At 46.5% G+C, this 17,845-nt stretch overlaps 1 protein-coding gene across 7 annotated transcripts in view; it reads right to left on the minus strand.

The window, feature by feature from the left end:
• Positions 1–17,845, minus strand: part of IQSEC1 (IQ motif and Sec7 domain ArfGEF 1) — a 271,042-nt gene that overhangs the window by 118,674 nt on the left and 134,523 nt on the right. For 2 of the 7 annotated variants that reach the window (XM_039708563.1, XM_039708561.1), the window contains one exon: positions 7,288–7,332. The exons of 4 other annotated variants lie outside the window; for them this stretch is intronic. In XM_039708563.1, the coding sequence (XP_039564497.1) occupies positions 7,288–7,332 (45 nt within the window). Of the gene's footprint in view, positions 1–53; positions 736–7,287; positions 7,333–17,845 lie in introns of those variants that run through there. One more of the 7 variants, XM_039708567.1, reaches the window with a different exon arrangement.

Consider the following 17,845-nt stretch of genomic DNA (forward strand, 5'->3'; position numbering starts at 1 on the left):
AACCCTGGTGGCATCATGTGCTGAAGAGCATTGCAGAGTTAACGTTTTCTTACCTTTTATAGAAACCATGGAGAGGCTGGAGACATAAAAACTGCCAGTAATCCAAGCAGAAGGCCTTTAACTTCAGCATTTTCCGTGGCGTGCAGCGGGCTGTCAGCGGCACAAGACTTTGCTGCTGGGGTTTGAATGGCTGGCGCAGCCGGCTGTCCCCGCATGCCGGGGCTGTGGCATCGCCCGCGGCCCGGCCGGCCCCGCGGCCGCCTCAGCACCTGCAGCCCCCGGGCCCCGCTCCCAGCCCGAGCCGGCCGCACAAAGGACACGGAGTTATGGGCGCTCCTAGATCCCGCCTGGCTCTCCCACGGACCCCCAGTCCTGCCGGGATCGCACAGAAATCCCGTTTCTCCTTTCGGTTGCTCTAGGCCGTTATGAGAGCCCGCGGACTAACGGCGTGGAGCAGTCCCAGCTGCGGGCTCTGGCGGAGCCTTGGAAAGCATCCTTAGAGCTCCCAGAACTTCTGAAAATGCAGGCAGTTATCTCTGGCACCACTGCCCGGTACCCAGAGCAGAGCTGCGATCTCAGCACACGGGGCTGCAGGAGGCGATTGCCCTGTTCCCTGTTTTTCCCCTTTCCCCCCCTCCCCGTTAATCAGCTCCTCCTGCACCAGCACATCAGCTCCATTGTCTGCGGTACCTCGGGAGCTGGGGGCTTCCCGTGAGGGGAGGGGAAAGGAGTGGGGAAAAGGAAAAAAGGAGAAGAAAGAAGAAAAAAAAAAAAGAAGAAGAAGAATAAGGCAGTCAGGAGCTCAGACCCTCCCGCTCACACACCAGATTGTGCTTATCTGGTTCCCAACGCGCTCTGCCAGGGAGCGCAGGGGGAGGATGAACCAACCCCGAGCCGCGGGGCGGCAGCGGGACAGCCCCCGAGGCGCGGGCACGGACGGACAAAACGGACGGACAGACGGACGGGCGAACAGACAGCCTGCCGGCGGGCACGGACAGCCCCTCCGGGAAATCCCGGCGGAGCATCCCGGGGGATCCCGGCAGCCGCAGCCGCAGGCTGGGGATGTCAGGATAGCCGCGTTTGCTATCGAAACCTCTGCCGGGCGCGATAAAAGCGGGTTGCTTTTGTTCTGAGAAGACAGGAGGAGAAACCTTTAAAATTTTCTATATTTTTCCATGGCCCAATTCTACCAACTCCCTCCCCTCCTCCTCCTTCTTTCCTCTCTATCCCAACGTGAACGGCCACGGGTGAGAATCCGGGAATGGAATCACACAGGGCAGGGTCAGAGCAGAGATTAGGTGAGAATTGCTCCCTGTGAGGGTGGGCAGGCCCTGGCACAGGGTGCCCAGAGCAGCTGTGGCTGCCCCTGGATCCCTGGCAGTGCCCAAGGCCAGGCTGGACAGGGCTTGGAGCAGCCTGGGACAGTGGGAGGTAGCTTTAAGGGCTGGGCTTTAAGGTCCCTCCCAGCTGATTTATAGAATCAGTCTGGGATTCTATAAATCTCCTGGGATGGAAGAGACGCACAAGGATCATTGATCCAGCTCCTGGTCCTGCACAGACACCCCAACAATCCCACCCTGGGCACCCCTGGGAGTGTTCATGGAGCTCTGGCAGCCTCGGGGCCGTGTCCATTGCCTGGGCAGCCTGGGCAGTGCCCAGCACCCTCTGGGGAAAGAACCTTTCCCTGATCTCCACCCTAACCCTCCCCTGATGGAGCTCCAGCCATTCCCTGGGTGCTGTCCCTGGTCAGGGAACATCAGAGATCTGTGCCCATCCCTTCCCTTCTCCAGGCTCACAGGGTACTCTATGAGTTAACAGCACAGAACTGCTCCACTGCAACACACAGAACTGGCACACGAGATTTATCTTAAAATAAAATAAAAAAAACCTTTATCTGGAAAAAAAAATCTTTAAAAAAAAAGAAAATTGTTGCTGTCATTAAATAAGAAGTGTCCTGAGGGAGACCAGTGCTTGTGTCCAGTTTGCTGTAAGTTTACTCTTCCAGCAACTACAATTTAGCTGTTTCTCATTCTGTTTCATTTCTGGAAATCCCTCACAGGAAACATCTACAGCTTGCGCTACTGCCAAACAGGTACAGAGGGACTTGAGAGTTCAAGAGTCACAACAACAAAACCAAAGGCAGAATCTGATGAAATGCTTCAAAACCACTCTGGCATTTGGACAAGTGTTTAAAACAAAACCAACAAACAACCAAACAAACAAAAAACCCAAACAAACCATAAAACACCCCCACAATCCCAACCCCAAAATGCCACAAGAATTTTAACACTGTTTCAAAAATATGCAGAGAAAACCAAAGCCCTAAGCCTCAACCTGAGGCTCTTTTTTATGAGGACCTATCTGGCTCCCCAAGTGCCTGGATAATAAGCTATATTTAGGGATCTATAGAAGCTATATTTAGGGGTTCTGGTTTTCCTCATTGTCACTGCGCAGTTACAGAAGTGCCTTGAATCTTCTTAGAAAACTGCCTCGTGTAAGTTTAATTAAATGAAATTATAAATACATGTGAGTAAGAACTTACAGTTTCTTTAGTGCAGTAAAGAAATCAGGGGATTATGCTTAAACAGAGTCACACTTTGTGTGGTATTTTCCTAAAAACACCTTGTACAGGACAGGGCAGGTGGTGGAGATAACCAGATCATGAGGAAAGCAACTTGCAGGGGAAAAATATATTTGATTGGAGCCTTTTAAAAAATAATTTCTTGTGAAGATTCTCTTTCAAGTATCCCTTTCCTTGTGCTGCCTGCACTTCTTTGCTGGGATTTCTTTCTGAGCAGCACCAGAGCTGGTGACTCCCAAGCAAACACAACTGGTTATCTGTGAGAAGCAACATCCTCCCCCAACAACACAAAACACTGCCCAAATCCAAGCCTATTTATCTTCCTGGACTCGTATTCCCTTGGGCTTCATTAGCTTGGCAATTTTCAAGTCACTGATGCCATCACGGTGAGGATATTTAGATCTTCTTATCAAAAATCTTTCATCTCTGCTTTTCATCTCCTGTTCTCTAGGGTGGTTTTATCTAAAGAGGAACTGAGGGAAGGCCCTGGAGAGCCAGGGGCTGCTGGTGAGCCCCAATCTCCTGGCACTGCCTCCTGCCCTGGGTTTGGTACTGCCAAGATGGCAACGGGAAATCCTTTTTCCCTTGTTTCCACAAAAAACAAAAACAAAAACAAAAAAACCCACCCCCCCCCCAAAAAAAACATCAAAAAACCCCCAAAAACCCCCAAAAAACCCAAAAAAACCAAACAAAAAAACCAAAACAAAACAAAAAACCACAAAAAACAAACCCACACCACCAACAACAAAAAAACTGCACAAGAAAAAAAAATTGAAATTGAGTTTTCAATTGTAACATTTTTGTTGTAACATTTTTGTGTCTGTATTTTTTTACATTCTAAGAAAAAAAAAAAAAGGAATTAAAAAAGAAAGGAAAAAAAATGGTTACATCCCATAATCAAGGCCAGCTATTCCCAGGATCAAGGAAAAAGGGGAAAGCCAGACCAAGACAACTAAGCTCAGGAGACCCCAGCCAAAGACTCAGTCCTGAAATGAGACTTTTCAGGAAACTTCCCCTTTGTCTGCTCACATTGCAAAACAATTTCTTTCTCAGCATCATATCCTTTCCAGAAAAAAAAAATCCTATTTATCACCCTAATTATCTATTTCTAAGCAGTGGGCTGGCGCATAGGAGCCATGTACCCATGGATTTCCTGACAGCATCCAGCACCGATTATCCCACCCTGCAGAGAAAATGCTAATGAGGACTTTTGCAAATGAAAAGCCCCATGCTCTCAACACGTTCTTCATTTTCACTTGTCTTCCAGAGGAAAACAACAAAGGAAATTAAGCTTCACCTCACGCTCAGCCGGGATGTAGAACTGGTTCTTTCAGAAAGGCATTTACCGAAACCTTTGACTTGGAATTCCCAGGCCTAACACAAGCAGGGATTTTTGGATGTGCTGCAGCTCCAGCACTGGAGCCATAAGCACTTTGCTGAGAATTTCTGCAGTCACTCAGAGTTCAGCCTCTGACAAGGCTTTCAAAAACAGCCCCTAAAAAAAGGGCCAAGTGGAAATCGAATGTTGCACCACCTCCTTTTTTAGGGGTGGTTTTCTTGCCAACCCCTGGAGCTCTGAGGCTGAAGCAAAACAATCCACTGAGGGATAAAATAACCCCAGCATGAAGCCAGTGCCTGCTGCAGTTCCTGGGGTACTGCTTTCAAAAGTTGGGCAGACCAGGAAAATTGACTTGTCTGGTGACAATCTTTCACAAAGTAGTAATATTGAACTGCTGTTATTTACTTAGTTAAACTTTTAGAGTGATATGCCAGGAACAATCCTGAAAAACATTTCATTTCCCCAGATAAACAGCATATCCCCCTATTTAGGTGGAGCACAGAAATTGCAATAGTTAATTGTTTTCCACAAGTCTTTGAAGACTCCAGGGTGAAACAGTCAACTGGCCACACACAAAAATTCATGGGAGCCACTCGTGTATTGTGGATTTCAGGAATCTCACAGGATCCAGTCAGTGAGGATCCGATATTCATCCATGACACCCTATACACACCACATTAAAAAGGGGGGGAGTACAGAGCAGGGCTACAAACCAAGGGTTTGGGCTAGCAAAGAGATGCTGAAGTTCCTCCTGGAAGGTTGCAAGGCCTCGCTGCTCACAGGACACCACAGCACACACAAAAAAAGTGCACTAAGTGGCCTCTGTGTCAAAGCTGGGGGGCAATTCCTGGGCTGCACAAAGAATAAGGCAAATGTTGATGTTCAAGGCTCCTCTGGCAAAGCAGATGTCCCTCCCTGCCCCTTGCAGCATTCCTGGGTAGTACCCCTGGAGCATCCCTGCCCCACCAGGGCAGGTGGAGGAGCTCACACAGAGCCCTCGGGCTTGGGGACACCCCAAGGTGTTGGTGACCAGCTCTGCAGAGATGCCCAGAGAGTCAGGACATAAATTCATGTCTCTTCCTTCCATACTGACCTGAAGGGCAGCTCTGCTGCCTAGAAACTTTCCAGAAACTCAAAACAAAGTTCTTTGGCTTCAGACAGCTCTCAGAGTTCTGCACTCCCCCGCACATGAATTCTAATCACTGTTTGATCCCACCCTTTATTTTTGGTTATTAAGCCACTCAGCTGCCAAAGTATCCATGCAGAAGGGCAGGAAGAACTTTGCTGTTCTCTTAATCCTCACTGTCACTTCTGCACATCTGTTCCCTGGGCTCACACAACCACTGGCTGATCAATTTGCTACAGAAGATGACAAATCTGCCCCAAATATCTGCAGAGCTCAAACATTTAAATTTCCAGATAATGTGGAACAGGCCTGGCAATTCAACCCTCCAGAAGGGCCATGTTAATATTTAGATACTAGGAAAAAAATATTTTTAGACGCCAGCTGAAAGCTGGCAGAGGCCAACTCAAAATATCCAGAATAAATCCTGTGCAGGCTATGAAAGAAATTGTGCCAACCAACATTATACACAGATATAATATGCCAATTTTTATATGTTTTCCTCATTACAATGGACAGAAGCAAAACATTCACATTAACCTTTACTCTTTCCACCACTGATTGGTTCACTGAGGGGAAATGTCCCTTGTGATGGGGACAGAAAATTTGTGAGCAGGTAAAATACAAAAAGAGTATCCTGACTAGAAAATACCCTATGAAAGAACATAGGGCCATGTTAATTGGTACCTCCCATTTTCTGGGTTGTTCAAAAGCCAATTTGCTGAACAGGTTCATGAGAACACATCCAGGAACAAGAAGCCTTCCATTATCTGTCATTGTACTTAATAAATAATGGCCTTAATTCTGTCTAATTACAGCTCCAGAGCAGGCTTATTTGACCTGCTGAAGTGCTCTAGGTATCACATGCTCTTCCCTCCATAACTATTTAAAACTAAGAAAAATTTTCAGTTTTATCTGGTAAAATCTCAACAGTTTCCTTCAGTTTTTCCTCTGTGATGGTTTCACTCCAGATTTTTTAAACTTCATAAAACTATTCAATTTGTAGTTAAAGAGTAGCACTTTTACATCCTTGCCTGGTCACCCCCAGGTATTATTTCAGCCCAGTCCTCAACATTCAGAAGGATTTACTGCCTGTATCTAATTTTCCATATTCCTCACTGATACCCTCCTCCTATGGAAAAAATACTCCATGGAAGAAAAATCATTGTAACAAAATCTATTTCCAGCCTGCAATAAAGGTGGCAGCAATACCTGGTCCTGGTAAATCACACACCAGTAACATGGTGCTCTTGTTAAAGCAGATTTGCAGAGGAGCAGAGCAGGGGGAAGTTGGGATTTTTCCTGCATTGTCCTGCCAGACAAAGGCCCAGTGTTCCCATCACACTGGCAATGGGACAGAAGTACAGTGGGGACTGAACGTGGTGCAGTGCTGCTGTGAGAGGACAAAGGGAATATCACAGCAGAGGGGGAGGCTGCTAGGAAATGGCAACAAGGGAAATTTTTCACTTTCAGAAGACTTTATGCTGGGTAATAATGGAAGATTAATTACAGAGGGGCCTTAATTTGAATAAGGTTAAACAGAGCAGCTCCCACCGTTGTGTTCAAGCAAGGTTCAAATGACATCATGTGGGAAAAAGTCACATCCTCAACCCAGACCATCTCCAAAGGAAGACTTGTACCAATCCAGCTGCCAATTTGAGAGGGAGGGACTCTGCCCCAGCTTTATCAAAGGAAGTCTGTGCCTTTGATGCACTTTTCAATGTGTAGGGATGAGAATAAAAGATGCAAGGCACCCATTTGATATGCAGTGTTAACAGGGCTAAACATTTCTTTCTAAATGGAGTGATCAAAGTAAAACCCCAGTTCTGGCAGTGCCTCCTGTGACAGGGCTCCCTGAAGGTGCTTTTATCAAAGTGCTGAGCAACAGAAACACCAGTGACATCTCCACACAACTGTCCCCAAAGCGGCACAGACCTGCCAGGACGGGACAGGTCAAATATTGGCAGCATGAAGGCTGTAAAAATCTGAGAGAGAGGTGGTGTGTGCACAGAGCACACCTTTGTGCTCCTCCCAGAACAAACCCACGGTCGGAAGCTAGAACTGAATTTCAAGTGGAAATCCCAGAAAAGAGCAAATTATCCACTCTTAGGAATATCCAGCCATCAGGTCAGTGCCTTTGCTGGCTGGGCATAGCAAGATGAAGCTGTGAGATTGCAGCTGGTGCAGAACAGGGCATTTCTGTCAGCTCAGACCTACAGCTACCAGCTATGATTGCTACAGTACCTGAGTGGGTCAGTTGAGACGCTGCTTCCTGTTTCCAGTGAAGTCCTGAGGTGACAGCAAAAGAATAAAATTATAAAGCATTAAAGTGTAAACCAAATTAAAGCATGAACTATTCAAAAATTTTATGTCCTTAAATATCAACAACTTTACATTCTCTTCCTTCCCACTGACATTTAAGAGTACTTAGCATGCCATTAAACAAGAGAGTAAATAAAAATACCCAACCAAAAAACCCATCACCCTTTCCTAGATTAAGGAGGGAATTAGAGAAACATTTGTCTGAAAAAGCCACAATTTGATAAATTTTCAGTATTCTAAAAGCACTCCATCTTCTGTATCTGAGTGACTTTTACACTCTGGGGCTTTCTGCTCTCTACCCAAGAAGGCACCAGTGGAGTTGTCCTGCAGAATTACTGCAGCACGGAGTTCAGGTAATTGTGAGGACTGAAGAAGTTCTCTAAGTATGCTGACTTTTGAGCAGCAATATTTAACATGCAGTGTGGTGTAATTACCTTTGCTCTCTCTGAGCATGACTCCATGTTTATTATAATAACATTATATATATATATAACACAGAGTTATATTTTTAGGGTGAAGCAGTTTTTTTCACAGGCTGTAATAAAACATCAGCCAAAGCCCCATAATTTTTAAATGGTTACTTACACTCACCCCTTTCTATGCCTTACACAAATGGCCACAGATCACCCTTTCCTCACAGAGCCATAAATATGTACAGTCTGTGGAGGTTCATAAAATTCACATTAGAATTGCATTAATTATATTTACAGCGGCCATTCATAAATCAATGGCAAATCTTTACTCTGAATTCCAAGTTTCCTAATTTGTTTACAAAAATAAACACCGTGGTGTGAAGGGAGGAGGCCACAAAAGCAGCAAGAATTAGCTGTACAGGAATGGAAACAAACCATATTGTCCAAATAGCTTTTAACTAAAGCACTAAAGCTTGAAAATAGATTTGGGGAGCTTCTGCCACCCTGTAATTTGTTTGCTTCCCCAGCTCGGGGTCTGTGAATGGTGCTGAATTTTGAAGAGGTGGCTCACATATGCCAGCCTTGTGGCTGGGTGTTGGTTTAACCACGGAAAAGGGTGAACTTCATTTACTTATAATTCAGTTTCCTGCTTCCCTCCATGTGCTGTGGAGGTGCCAGCCTGCTCACTCAGTGGGGCCTTTGCCTTGCTTTTAACCCAGACTTGCAGGAAAAATCTGCTGGGAGCAGTTTTGGCCCTTGTGCTATGAATAAATATTTCTCAGACAGCGTCTTTGTGCAGCAGGGATGTGCTGTGCATACTGAGGAGATGCTAATGAGCAGCGATTAGCCCCAGCCCCAGCACAGCCCTGCTGACACTGAGCTCTCCTGACCTGGGGACTCCTTGCACGATCCCCAGGAGCAGGGTTACAGCTTCATCAGGAATCCTGGCTCTCCTTCCCGAAGAGGCATCCCAGGTACTCCCCAGCACCCAAACCCTGTCAGGAGAGGCATGTGTATCTCTAGCTATAAATACACCTATTTTAATATATTAAAAAATTTAACATATAAATAATATACTATATATTTTAATATATAATAAGTAATACATAACATAGACCATATATATTACTATATTGATATATAGTATATTAATATAGATTAATATATAGAAATAATATATATATATTAATATATATATAAATACACCTGAGAGCACAGGTCTCAGCAAAAATACCCCTCTTAGGGTCACAAACCACAGGCTCATCAAGGTTGGGAAAGCCCTCCAGGATGAGTCTGTTCCACTGACACTGCCAGGTCCATCCCACCACATCTCCTCAGCACATCCAGATGTTTTCTGAGCACTTCCAGGGGTGCTGAGCCCAGCACTGCCCTGGGCAGCCCGGGCCACTGCTTGTTAAATCTCTCAGGGAAGAAATGTTTCCTAATATCCAACCTAAACCTCTCCTGGTGCAACTTCTGTATGGCTTTTTTTAGGTGAAGATCAGGTATAGGAACAGTGGCAAAGACAGGAGAAGCTTCTGGAGCTGATGTGGAGAAATTCCGTGGATGCGACAGATCCCCACACTGTGGGGAGAAAGATGGAAAACAAGCCCTACACAGGAGGGCTACACCCCCAGAACTGCTATAGCCCAGCTTTTTCACCTGGCCACGCAACCCAGACTCAGCCTGGCACTGTGGAAAACCTCAGGAGAAGTCTGATAACATGAAAACCAAACTTTTGTTTAGTGGCCACAAAATCCCCCAGTAGAAACAGGAGAAACCAAGTTTAAATTTTACCGAAAGATCTGGATTTAGGGTACAGAACGTTAGTTAATTCTTATTGAATTTACAGAATAGTATAATCACATCATCACTCCCCTTCTTTTTTTCCAGCTAAAATCCCATTTAAGTCTTCTGGTTTCTTTCCAAACTGCTCAAAGATGGAAAATTAATTAAGAACATAAAAATAACCCAGATTCTGAACACAATGTCATTAAAGCTGCAGCAAACCAAACATCTGATTGCACACGGGGTCGCTTCAGGAATGATAAAAATATATCTCATTTAGGTTACTTCAAAATAAGGTTTGTTAGTTTTGTTCTGCTTTTTAACAAATTGACTGGACAGGAGAATGAAATACTGCACTGCTGTGAACAAAGTGAGTTGGAAGGTCTGACACTCCTGTTTATTCCTAATGGGCACTGCCTCAGGACATTTGTACTCCGGAAAGAAGCACAGACAATATCTAATGATGAAGCCATTAAAAAGATATTGTTAAATATAACAGACTTGTCTATATATGTATAATTTCTATTAGTATTAATAAAGATAATTTTAAAAATTCCCAAAGTACATTAACTGCAGAACCACGCCCAAGGCTTTGAGTGAAAATTGAGCTGAGACGGAGCACAGACTGCAGAATTGCCTGGAATTCTCAGGGAATGCTCCAAACCACCCTGGGGGCTGTTTTGTATCTCCAGTTGGTTTCCATGGAGCATGCAAGATCCTTCCAGGTGTGCAGTGGAGGAAATCTGCCCCACTTCCACCGTGGTGACTCAGCTGGACCATGCACATTCCTGGCATTTCAGGGAAAGGCAGAGGAATGGTGGCATGAACTGCAACTAAACTGGGCACACAGAGGGATTATTCACTGCTAACGTGGTCAGCGTGGAACCTGAAGAATGTGTGCAATTGTTGGCTGTAACAGCTGCTGTCAAGGCTAAAAGTATCCGAAGTATGGATATCCACAGCTCCTGGGTGAGGAGCTTGCCCAGAGCTTCCATCAGTGTCCTTCAGCACAGGAATCCTGACCAGCCCACTTCTGCAGTGCACCATGCAGGAGAAAATACAAACATTTCCAAGCAATCATTGGTCTAAAATCCAGACTTTCCAGCAGGCTTTGGGTATCCACAGACAAAAACTATAAACACAATTCTAGTCAAGAGTTTTGTCCTGGAGCACAAAACAAGGCCACAGGCTCCAGCTCTTGTTATTGTCACTGTGTGGTGAGCAGAGAGCATTCCCAGCAACTGGGTGTCTAAAAGACCTTATTCCACAATGTTTTAGCAGATTGAAGGGAAACACACAATTAGCTCTTGGCATCTTGAGCCATGATACAAAGCTCTGGTGTATTTTGCTTTTTTGTGATGAAAGAAACTGGTTTTTGTAAATACAAAAATCAGTATAACTGCAGATTATTTTGGAAATAGTCCAAGATGGAGCTTCTTATATTGTGTGACATAGAGAGGGTAGGGAATGAACAATGCAGAATTGAAAACCTCCAGAGGTGTTTTGCTCAGCAGTGACAGCAGACAAGGAGTGTTACTGATCTGGGACTGCTGCAGAGCCCTTCAGCTCCTGCCTCTCTGTGTGCAGCAGTGGCAGCGGGAACCACTGAGGGCTTGGGAGCTGTCCCTGTGACTGCAGCTAGCCCCAGTGTGACAGAGCCACCCAGAACTGTGCCCTGGCTGAGAGGGATGAGCAGGGACAGTCACTGCACAGCCCAGCCCCGTGCCCACGCTTCAGCCTTGGGCTTACCTCTCATGAGGGAGGCAAAGTTCTGAGGATGTTCTTGCTGGGCTGAGGGGATAATCCTGGGGGAATCCCCACCCTGATGGCTCAGCCCAGCTGCCTGCCCTCCTCGGGGTCCCCTGGGCAGCCCCACCCTCCGGGCTCAATTTGCCTGGATGATGCTGAGCTGGGGCAGCAAAGTCCCTTCCCATCAGTGCAGACGGCTGCAACTGCTTCATTAGCTGCTCACCAGAGGACAGAGGAGACCCCAGCACTACTCCCTTACTGCTGGCAGAGCCTACAAATAACTACACAGCACAAGCACATATCGTGCAAGCAGCCAGAAAAATAGTCAATTTGAGAAAAGCCAAGATATTCTTCTGGCACGGAAACGCACAGTGGTGACAGATGAAATAATTGCAGTTGAAGCAAACCCCCAGCATGATCCCAAATAAAGACTGCTTAAATATATCATCTTTTGGCTAAGAAGGGAGATTCACTTGGAGCATCAGAGTACAAAGATATGCTGTCTGCAGACAGCAGCTCAGAGGGGTGTGAGGGGAAAAGGCAGCTCTGAGCTCTGTCAGAGCCTCGGTGCTTGCAGCACTGTGTCCCTCTCACACTGAGGGAAGGAATGCAGAATAACACATTAAATATTTAAGACCCTGTCTGGGGTGTTGCTCAGCGAATAATTGCTGCTGCTTGGCACAGTTTCTTCCCAGGAGCTGGCAGCTCACGGAAGAAAGGGAAACCTGCTCACTGCAGGCTGCTGCTGTGATGCTCCACATGCTCATGTACAAAGGAGGACTAAACTATTTCTTTGTACTGAAAAGTGCAGCTTCACCAAATGGAAATCTTCACCCTCGCTTGAGGATGGTCTGGCACACTATGGACCCCAGTGTCAGTGCTCCATTTGGGAGGAAAGCCCAAAGCAGCCCATCCCAACAGGCAGAAAGAAGAGGACAGAAGGATCATCCTCAGCCAGGACACCCCATCCCTCAGAAACAAAACTGGAAATGATAATCCAGCCATTCAAAGAAAACCATCTCTTCATATCCCCTGGCAGAGAGCTGTCAAGCCGTCAGGGAGGGCTCATTCCCATAAAACCCCAAAGGCCCTGAGCTCAAGGGATCCAGAGCCTGGCAGTCCTGCTCCTGTCACACTCCTTCGCCTGACCTCCCCAACAAAGGGTCCTGGAGGAGCAAGCTGAGGGAAATTCTCATTTGGACATCAGGAGCAGAAGCTGCTGAAGGCTTGGTCTCCTCCCAGAGAGGAGGGATCTGAGGGAGCCCCGCAGTGACATCGCTCTGGCTGGAGCGGCCTTCAGACCTGCAGCCGTGGCCTGCATCAATTCATTCACATTAACAATGCGGCCTGCATTAATTAATTCACATTAACAACGTGAGTCAGTCCAGGCACTGCCAGGCACCCAGAGCACTCCTGCCTTCCTGCTGGCCCTGGCACTGCCAGGGGCCACTGCCGGCCACGGTGGCCCGGCCGGACGCTGCGGTGCCCACACGCCATGCCAGCGTCCCTGGACACACTGCAGTGACAAAGCAGGGCTGGAGCACAGGCAGGGGCTCCCAGGGAAGCTGGAATGGCTCTGGCAGATCCACGAATGCATCAGCAGATTCAGCTCAGCAAACCTGCCTCAGTGCAGATGTAAAAGTGGAACAGCCCCGCTCCAGAGGGTCCTGCAGGATTGTGGGTGAGTGGGACAGAGGAAACAGCACTCCATTGATAGCAGTCATTGGACACAACCTGAAAATGCACCTCCAATTCAGCCTTTCTGCTGGACAGACAATTTAATAGCTGTGCTTAAAGAACTGGCACTGCTCACCTATGGAAAGGCAGCTTTCAGAGGGAAGGACCCTAAAGGACACCATGAAGTTCCTGCCTGTCATTTTCTCGTCTCATACATTTTGTTCCAAGTATTTTAATGAACCATTTAGACAAGGACGTATTTAAATACATGCTTAATGCTGCTCTTAGAAATAAAAAATTGTTCATTGCTTGGGGCTGAAGTGAATTGCATTGCCAAAGCTGGGAATGTGCTGGACCCGTTGTTGGGTCTGAAATGCTCCCAGCACTGGAAATGGAAAGCAGCTTCACTGCCTGTCCTCAGAGACAGCTTGTTTGCCCAGGTCACTCACACAGAAGTGTGCCCAAACACTCATTTTTACAACATGCTTTCCAAATCAAAATACAACCGCAGAATCTCGAAGAGATTTCAAATCTGTAAGGAAAACAATGTACAGGAAACAAAGCCCAACATGACCCTGAAAGCCAGGAGGAAATAGCCAGACTAGCAAGGCTCAGCTGGCTTCCTTCATTTCTGAACACTGTGCAAAAGTGAAATTGAATTTCTGTGCAGAGGCAACAAAATTACATTAAATAAAAGCCATTTGTGCTTGCAAACTTGGGACCTGCATTCCAAGAGCAATCTGCAGCAGTAACAAGAGGGGGACCTGGGGAAGCAGAAATGCTGTAATTTCTGTTTTGTAGTAACACACACCCTGTACATTGAAAAATGTTCCTTGAAAACTTAAATTCCAAAAACTGCCATGAGCTAAATTAACTCCAACAACAACACCTAGAAGTTAATGGCCCTGATGTTTAGGATTTCACTGCTGTGACTGCCTGGTATTCAGGCAACCCAGGCTTCTGCTGGGTTTTCCAAAGGAGCTGCAAGCCCCCAAGCCCTGAACTCTGAGAAAAAAAAAACTTTATCAGGGACCCATCCCAATGACAAGAAGCTGTTCATAATTTATTATCTGCTGAACATCTACCCAGCATTGTTTTTCAAGGTGCTATCTTGCCAGAGGAACTGATTTAATATTAAAATATTGCAGTGATGTGGTTTTGGCTCTGTTAGAAGTGAAGCCCATCTTTTAAATAGCACTTATTCCCAGAGTTACACAAAGATCAGATGTTTATTAACAAGCTTCACTACTATTTGCAGCTCAAATTTAGAAGCCTGAAAACAAAACCAACCCATACATGCGGCATGGGAATTGGGGTTTTCCAAAGAAGGAAGAGAAGGAGCACTGTGATAGCAGCAGCCAATTGTATATAACTCAGTTTGAAGACATTAAAGCTTCCAGATCTATGTTTAATCCCCTGTGAGGCCGAGGTCCAGCCTGCTAATGTAATCTGAGAGCTGAACTGTTTGAAAATGTCTTGTTCAACAACATGGTTGGACACACTTGCTCTCCACCATGAGGCTTCACTGGTGTCCCTGGCCAGCAGCAGCTTTCCCTTTCTGTTTGTGCATGATCTGCACAAAAAGTGAGAGCCACAACCCCCAAAGCACTTTCACGTTATGTGAAAGATTCCCTGATGGCTGCTAAAGGAGCACTGGGAGTACCTGACTTAGGCAAACTGCTCTTCTCTGGGTGAGGAAAATCCCAGCAAACAGCCCAGAGAGACACCCTGCACAATTCCCCACAGCAGGACCCACCCAGGAACCACAAACATCCCAGGCCTCCAGGTATCCTCCCACCGCATTGGAGACCACCCTGCTGAAAAACGACAGAAAACAAAGGCTGGGGAGTAACCCTGACCTGGAGGTGTAACCTGTGTTTGAATCTCACATGTCCTTTCACCAGCTCATCACTATCCTCCAAAAGCAGCTCCCAGCAGCCCTGTGCAAGTGCTGCAGGGGAGGATAAAACCCTCACCAAGGTGAGCACACAATGAACACAGCCCAGCCAGGCCACATCACATCCCATCCCAAGGCAGAGACTCACCACAGCAGCACCTGAAACTCAGCCTGTCCCTGTTGGTGCAGGTGCTGCAGGTGTGTTTGAGCTGCACACTGTGACAGCCCCTGCTGGCACTCAGGGCTGGCTCACGGGCACATTCCACTCCACTTCTCCCCTGGTTTTTAGGCCAAAGGTTTGTTTCTCACCTTCCCATCAGCAGCCCCTATGTGCCCAGCTCAGAGTGGGAGCTGGGGCATGTCTGCAGCTGGAGCAGCTCCCTGCACTCTGCATCCCACAGGGACAGAACAGGGGGTGGGCAGGAGATCCACAGGCAGCAGGAGCCCAGCCTGCACTGCCAGGGCTCATCCATCACCTGCCATGACAAAGCCACTCGTTCCTGCAGCTCTCCAGAACCATCAGCATTGCCAGTTCAGAATTCATATGACTTCCAACCTGTTTCCATACATCCACTCCCAATCAATGAATATTCCCCTGCACACCAGTGCTGCTCCTCTCTGCTCACCCAGCGTTTCACAGGAGCAGCACATTACAAGATTCTGTGGATCAATGAGCATCCCTCTTTTGTTTTCCAGGAAATACACAGAATTACACACACTGCTAAGTGCATTCAAAGACCTACAATCCATATGCTGCTTCCCTGTTATTCAGCAAAGCTGCATTTATTATCTTAATCCCATCATTTCTCAAAAGGAAAATTGGCAGAGATATTTCAGATAAGCAGATTCAATGGCTTAAATTTTAGTGCACTCTCTCAGCTGTCAGAGGTTATGATGCTTCTTTTTAAAGACAGAAAACAACCTCTTTATCACTCCACATGCACAGTCAATGTTTCAGTGATCCCACTTCTCTGCAGGCTCAAACCTACAGGCTGAAAGCAGGGTTAGATTTTTTTTAAAAGCATCATTGCTTTCTGGAAGCAAAGGCTTACAAACCTAAGTTAAATAACATGCAATTAGCAAGCTAGCACAGAACCCAAACCCAAACCCAACTGGAGCTATGTCAGCAGGTCTGTGGCCAAACAACAAAACGTGGGGTTAGTGGTGTGTGTGCTGGGAAAGGGCTGGGCAGCTACAGAGCAGCTCCTCAATTGAAAGGAAACAGGAATTTCCAGCTAACTGGCAGTTTACTTTTATCAATTTACAGTAATAATAATTTTCACTGCCCTGAATTTTGGTATTAAAACAAACCAGTTGAAACCACAATAAAATGACCATAGGATTTACACAATTCAAGAGCTCCCCAGTGCTCCCCATACTCATCCTAAATTTCAGTATTTACAGTAGAACAGTTCGGGGTGCCTTTGCACCCATGAGAACTCCTGCAGCTTCAGTGCAAACCCAGAAATCAGGATGTGCAGCCCCAGATGCATCCAAAGGTTCTGGCTGCCCTCTGGATGAAGCTGGATGTGTCTGGAAGCCAACCATACCTGGAAAATGCTCTGTGTTCATACACATGGAAAAACCCTCAAAACACAAAGAACGTGGAAGGAAAATGAGAAACTAAGCTTTAAATGAGTCTTCCCCATTCCTCAGTTTTACTCAAAGACCATGTCATCATTTACCTTTTCCACAGCAGAGAATCAGATGGAAGAAACACCTGGCAGAAACCTGCCCATCTGCCTGGAGGAGGCACCACTTCATCTCCAGGTTTGACCTCCACAGCCCCAGATTTTCCCACTCAGGTTACAGATAAAGTATCTAACATGGACACTGACAACAACTGCCTCCCAAATGCTCCTGCTCCTGACCAAGGTAACCGTGAGCTTTCTGCAGGGGGCTCAGTGCTGTGGCCAACACAGGTCCCCAGATGGAACTTGAAAGCCAAGCTCAGCATTCATTTGGCCTCATCTGGAATGAAGTCACAGACTTCCTGCTGCTCCACTACACACCTGAACCTTTGCCTCCCTTCAGGGCTCTTTGATCATCCTTCAGGCTTTGATGAAAAGCATCAATTGAGTTGATAATGCCAATTTGTTGCTTTCAGCTTTACCTCTAAAAGCAGTGGCTGTTTCCTGCCTTAGCCCTGGCTGTTTCCTTCCCTCCAACAAGGGAGGAGCTGTCCTGGCCCAAGGACAGCTCCTGTCCACATCTCCCTTGGAATCCAGCATAAAATTAAACACAAAACTTTCAGTGAGCTCTCTCAAATCTAAAGGAAGAACCATTTTAAAAGATGACTCAATACTAAAGTTATAAACTGTGAAAGAGGTTTTACAGTGACTTCTGTGAGCCAGAGAGAAGTTTGATAATAGGATCCATGTTTACCTCTGAAAGAATTTTCTACCAAGGTCATTGACATAGAAACCAAGAAAGAAAGAAGGATAAATAAGAGAAACCTGCAACTGCCTATTCCAATGAGCACTTTGCTTGTCTCTCGTGACCAATGAGTAGAGTGTAAACTTAAGAGTTTGTAAGAATGTAGAAAAAGCATGCATGCTAGAATAAAAACACGGTTAGAAGCCTTCTGGAAACTGAGTGTGTTGCTTTGTGTTGTCTCAGTCTCAACTACAACAATAAAGAATGTCCTGGTGGGCTCCTGAAGAGCTCCAGGCATGTGGAGAGCACCCCAACCCCTGGCTGGACACTGAAGGCACCTCCAGCACTCCTGAGAGTGGTGGGCACAGCTGAGAGCCCCCCTAACAAAGGACTGAGGTGACTTTAATGAGAGCACCCTGGCCCCAGCACACAGACTGGTCTGTCAGGGCCATCTGCCTCGCCAGGACGGTGCTGGCAGAGCCGCTGAGTTGGGAGACAGCTCCTGATTAATAACAGCCCTCGTTGTGTGACAGGGGAGAATGATTGGAGCAACATTTCCTGATGGAGATTAATTATCTCA

Source organism: Passer montanus, unplaced genomic scaffold (genome assembly GCF_014805655.1).
Source record: "Passer montanus isolate IOZ18808 unplaced genomic scaffold, ASM1480565v1 scaffold205, whole genome shotgun sequence".
Classification (NCBI taxonomy): Eukaryota; Metazoa; Chordata; class Aves; order Passeriformes; family Passeridae; genus Passer; species Passer montanus.